The 6,000-nt window shown below is 39.2% G+C and overlaps 1 protein-coding gene across 3 annotated transcripts in view; it reads right to left on the minus strand.

The window, feature by feature from the left end:
* The window catches only part of LOC133572140 (uncharacterized), a 74,102-nt gene that overhangs the window by 22,391 nt on the left and 45,711 nt on the right, over window positions 1–6,000 (minus strand). For all 3 annotated transcript variants that reach the window (XM_061924873.1, XM_061924872.1, XM_061924870.1), the window contains exons 25-29: window positions 4,806–4,981; window positions 4,640–4,733; window positions 3,124–3,201; window positions 2,673–2,807; window positions 2,490–2,602 (exon numbers count right to left, since the gene is read on the minus strand). In XM_061924873.1, the coding sequence (XP_061780857.1) occupies window positions 2,490–2,602; window positions 2,673–2,807; window positions 3,124–3,201; window positions 4,640–4,733; window positions 4,806–4,981 (596 nt within the window). The remainder of the gene's footprint in view (window positions 1–2,489; window positions 2,603–2,672; window positions 2,808–3,123; window positions 3,202–4,639; window positions 4,734–4,805; window positions 4,982–6,000) is intronic.

Here is a 6,000-nt window from a genome sequence, read left to right on the forward strand (position 1 = left end):
GGCCACCGTCCTAGCTGCTGTCTATATCAACCAGGGAGAGCCCCACCCCTTTCGTGAGCGCACTGCGCGCGGAGTGACCCCTGTTACGCGCCCCCGGCAACAGGGGTGGCGGGCAGGTAAGCTGCGCGGGCGGAGCGCGCGGAGTGACCCCTGTTACGAGCCCCCGGCCACGGGGGTGGCGGGCAGGTAAGCTGCTTACCTGCTGCGCGTGACGCCGGCCGCGGCGAAGGCGGACGAGGCGGGGTGTCGGTGCGGTGGGCGCGGTGGTGACCCTGGATGTGCGTCGGGCCCTTCTCGCGGATCGCCTCAGCTACGGCTCCCGGTGGGGCCCTCTCGGGGTAAGGGGCCTCGGTCCCGGACCCCGGCGAGGCGTCGGGGGCCTTCTCCGCTCCGTAAAAGTGTCCATCTCTTTTTTTTTTTTCTTCTGTTGTGGCATATGCTGCAGGTGCCTGCTCGTTTTTCGTATGTGGGTAACAACATTTAACTATGTATATATATTTCCGAATTGGTTTAACTGCCACCCACCTGAATCTATTTAAAATCTAATTTTTTTAAATTTCAATCGCCCGACCCGACTCGACCCGACCCGCTGATAAAATCTAATTTTTTAAAATTCCATCCGCCCGATTCGCGGATAATCCGCGGACTCCGCGGTTGTGCCCGCAAACCGCGCATCTCTATTGCACGCACATTTCAGACGTGCTAAGTAAAGACGCAACACACAAGGTTTCTGCAGATATCAACAAATCTACTTTGACGCTTTTTAATGCAACTTAAAACAAATTTAATGCCGATGTCCTACAGCAGATCATTATTATATACAATATAGTCAAAATCATGCCTGTAAAGACAAATTTTGACAATGATAATCTTGAATATTTGAAAAGTACTTGTAAGCATTTGACAATGATAAACTTCAATATTTGAAAAGTAATTGTAAGCATTTGACAATGATAATCCTGAAGAGTCGAAATGTTTACATTAACTGTGGCCAAATTAAGCACTAATGTAATAATTATATGTAATGATAATGCAGGTAACCCTTTCAAATGCAATAAACTTATTTGTTACTATTGTAGTATTTTTTGCCAATGTAATTGGAAAGTCAGTGCCTTAATTATCCTAAATAGGTAAACAAACACAAAAATTAAATTGACTCTCAATATCTGAGCAAAAATTTCACTTCAATAAATATTGAACATCTTAAAGTGCATTTTTTCCCCCAACAAACTAGGTCAGGTGGTTTTGTTGTCTTTTTGTTGTTGCCAATGCCATCACGGAATACTTGCTAGTTTGTCTGCGCTGATCGGCTCATATTGCTCATTAAATTTGAAGTTGAAATATTCCCACATGTGGACATTTTGCTTTGTAATCATCTTTTTTCCTCATAACTTTGGTAACTTAGCAGTGCTCCTCACTTCTGAGTCACGACTAGCGTGGCGACGTCCGTGCATTCTTTGTGTGTGAGCTAATGGTCCACACCGAAACAAAGATTGTGGATGACCGACAAGAGGTTTCACTCTTTTTACTTAATTCCACATTACTGTTAAAATAATGTGTTCAGGTGCTGAGAGCGATGCACAAAGTGAGACTTCTCGTATCCAGTTTGAAAGCCAGAGACAAAAAAAGGTAACACACACGGACATAACAAAGTTATCAAGTTTATTTTCATTTAATTGACTTACTATTAATTGAATTTTTTTTTATGTCTCTGGAAATAGTAATGAATACATTTTTAAGCCACTTAAGGCCTTAATTTTTGGCAAAATCAATTTAATGACTTAAGACCCATTTCAATCAATTTAATGACTTAAGACCCACTTTTATTCTCTGGCTTTTAACACTACGTGAGTTGTGTGGTCCTCTGTTGTCCTCTGTGTTTTTAAAATTTTGATTTCTATTTACTGTTTTAATTGGTTTTACCCTTTAAAATAGTTTTTAATCATATTTATTTTATATTGTTTTTAATTGTTTTTAATATTGTTGTGCAGCACTTTGGAAACATTTTGTTGTTTAAATTTGTTATATTAATAAAGCGGATTGGATTGGATTGTAATGCTTTTGAATGACCCGCAAAATCCCTGTAACGGCTCCTGCAGACCAGTTTTAGTCCTGTTCACTGTGTGTACAAATAATTACATTGGCTTTTCCCCCTCCCAGTACTGTGAGCGTTTTGATGATCAGAATCAGAATAACAAACAACTTTATTGGCCAAGTATGTTCAACACACAAGGAATTTGACTTCAGCATATATTTTGCATAAAGACTCCTTATTTTTACTCAGTTTAGTAGATCAACTTTGCGTGTGCTATCAAGTTTAATGTTTTAATACACACAAACCTTTAATAGATCAGGCCCTATGTTTTATTTCCGTGGGACAATAGCTAAAAAGTAGCAAAACAATATCACTATACTCGGCCTTCCACTACATCTCAATAAATCCAATCACAGGTAAGATGAATTCAAGTGTGAGGTTTGAAGTCACCTACCTGTACATTTCTTTTTGAAGATCTGAGTTTCTTTTCATCTCTTGTTCCAGCCGCAAGTCAACCGCCCTCTTCTGCTCTTGTATGTTCTCTGTTTTCTTCATCTCCAATTCCACCTGCAACACAAGCAAAAACGTGTTCAATGGGCTATCCGTCTATTTACCAAGATGCCATTTTAATGCTCACCTGGTTGTTCAGCTCCTTCTGTTCCTTTTCAAGCTCTGCAAAACGCAGCCCTAACTTGGAACGGCTCTTCATCTCCTCCTTCCACATGGCATGACTGTCTTGGGCGTTACTAGTCAGCAGGCTTTGCCTCTGTACCTAGAAACAAAAATGACAAGAGCAAAAAGAACCCGACATTGTCTTAAAAAGCATCAGAAAGCACTGAAATGAAAGTTTGACATGCCCAATTTGTATGGAATAGAATGCTTTATTGTCATCAAACATGACAGCATGACGAAAATACAGGTGGCCACTCTGTTAGGTGCAATTAAAATACAAGACAAACAATAAATAACATTTTAAAAATAAATACATAAATATTAGTACGAAGAAATAAATGCCTGTCATTTCCCCCCCCTTTTAACATGTCAAAAGATGTCCAAACACATCTCTCACAATGGAAATAAAAAGTCACCTCTTTGTTAAGTTGGTCTTCCAAAGTAATTTTACTGCTTTGAAGATTTGTCACCAACTCCTCCAACTGAACTCTGATCTGCAAAAATAAAAAAAATGTTTTAAACTGTATGAAGGCACAAACACAACATGAGCTCCTCCCCGACCCCTTTCCATATCTGAACCATCCACACCACTATACACCTTCATTTAACATGTCCACATACCTAACTTTACTGTTGTAACATTTTGCACCATACTGTTTGCATTGTATATTTACTTATATATATGTCAGTTTATGACCTACCTCAGTGTACTACTGTACTGTTGTCGTAACACCTTGCAAAACTCTGTTTGCAACGTATATTAGGGGTGTCAAAAAATAGATTTTCGAATGAATGTAACAATTCCTAATCGATTAAAAAAACAAACAAAAAAACCCCCCAAAAAACAAAACATTTTTTAATCTGTCCTGTCCAGGCACTCAGGCAAACCATATTGTTGAGGTAGATTCCCATATCTGCTGTAGGATTTACTTTAGAAAAGAGAAATGTTGGATACTTCTCTTGTTGCCTTATCTGTATTTGTCTTTATTCAATGTTTGGGTATAATTTTGTTAAACAAAACTTATTTTCTTAAGGCCCAAGCTGTTTGTTTACAAGCTTTTTTTTAATTTCTCTTTGCTATTTGGGCTTATTGGACCCTAATTAGAATAAAAACTAAAAATCATCTTTTGATATGATGTACTTAGTCCATAAGTAACAAACGTGTACTTCATGTGTAGTGACATGCTATTTTTTTATTTTTCAACTTTTTTTTTTTTCAAAATTCCATTGTATGTTATACTCTTCTGACACCACCAGATAGCAGTATAAGTGTCCATATGTCAGGCATAAGACCCAAATTCAGTAGTGTACACAATTTTGGAAATAAGAGCTAAAAGGTGCTGTCCACGCATGTGGCCACTAAGGCCTTTAGAGGTTAAGTAACATAAACATTTTACAGAGCTGTTTGTCTATTTTAAAGGAAACATGTGTTTATTGTATTGTAAGATTTTCTGTTAAAATAAAGCCAAAATGTACACTTTTTCGTAGTTCCCTTTGTTTGGAAAAGTATCGAAAAGTATCGATATACATTTTGTTACCTTTACTGGTACCAAATATATTGGTATCGGGACAACCCTAGTTCTAACTTATATCTGTCAATAGTCTCGCTATGGAAATGCTAAAAACTACAACAAAGACGGCAGGGAGAAGACGCTGTCGAAGTGGCGGCACATAAATTAGACCGCCCACAAAACAGCCGCTCAGAAAGCGCCTTGAAGATGAACTGTAGAACATAATCTATGCAACATTTTCACCAAAGAACCACCATTACATGTTGTGTAGACCACAAAAAAGTGTTACATGTAGAAGAACAAAATCATAATATTACCCCTTATACACCATGTATTCCACAATTAAAATTATATAATGACCATTCCTATTTGATTTTGAATTTATAGTTACTTCATTGTGGCACAAAAACGTAGCACTCACCCTTGCGTCCTCCTGAGCGACTTTTTGAAGTGCTTCAAATTTGTGGCAGTGTTGATTTGCAGAAGCCTTGAGCCTGATGTTTTCGATCTCCAGCCTGATGCAGCATCACAGTCAACAGAACATAAGGGTTGTCATTTCAGCGATCGATCAGTCCCTCTGCACTCACCTATGCGTCGTCTCTTCTAACTGTTGGACAATGTCATTGGAGGCGTCCGCGGCAGCCTGCGCTTCTTTCTGTTTCCGAGCGGCAACGCTGATTTCTTTCTCTCTTTCATCCATTTGGATCATTCGATCATTTTTGTTCCTCTCAGCTTGAAAGCATTGAGCTTCTCTTTCCTCCAGCTTCATGACAAAGGAGACGTGTCAGTAATGTTGAGTGAGGTAGAAGGATCAGAGTATCAAATGAAAATGTTGAGTAGGGCTGTGACCAGATCCATGTTGAAGCATGACTATACTTCTTGTTCAGAAAAATGATGTCTCTCAGGCAGAACACATTCAAAATTTGGGATGGGTATCAAATCCGATATTTTTTGGTCCTCCTGGGCACTGATTCACGAACAGTGCCATGTTACGGTACCGACTCTTTGCCCATTGGCATTTGGCGATTACTCCAGCAGCATTGAGAGCGAACTCATCCAGACTACCTCCAGGCAATGTTGCAATTTTTAATGCTAACAAAGAAATTGACTCAAAAAACACTCCAACGTAAGTAAGGCTCAACTTTTCCAAAAATGCGCTAGCTTGATGCTAATACTCATTGGCTTTGCTTAGCATAAGCAATTTTACATGGGGATATCAACACCTCCAAATGTGTTAATGAAAACTAAGATGCACATTATAATCCAACACTTGGTGTGTAGTAAGTACACTACTTACATTAGTAACACTTTTTATGGCACAACAAAAGACTACATTCAGCAAAGAATGAACTGACTAGCCAAGGTTAGAGTGTTCGCCCAGAGATCGGTAGGTGTGAGTTCAAACCCTATATATATATATATATATATATATATATATATATATATATATATATATATTAGAGATGCCCGGTTTGCGAACACAACCGCGGAGTCCGCGGAGTCCGCGGATGATCCGCGGATCGGGCGGTTGAAATAAAAAAAAATTAGATTTTATCCGCGGGTCGGGTCGGGCGGTTGAAATAAAAAAAAATTAGATTTTAAATAGATTCAGGCGGGTGGCAGTTAAACCAATTTGGAAATATATATACATAGTTAAATGTTGTTACCCACATACGAAAAACGAGCAGGCACCTGCAGCATATGCCACAACAGAAGAAGAAAAAAAAAAGAGATGGACACTTTTACGGAGCGGAGAAGGGACGCCTCGCCGGGGTCCGGGAC

This window comes from Nerophis lumbriciformis, linkage group LG29 (genome assembly GCF_033978685.3).
Source record: "Nerophis lumbriciformis linkage group LG29, RoL_Nlum_v2.1, whole genome shotgun sequence".
NCBI lineage: Eukaryota > Metazoa > Chordata > Actinopteri > Syngnathiformes > Syngnathidae > Nerophis > Nerophis lumbriciformis.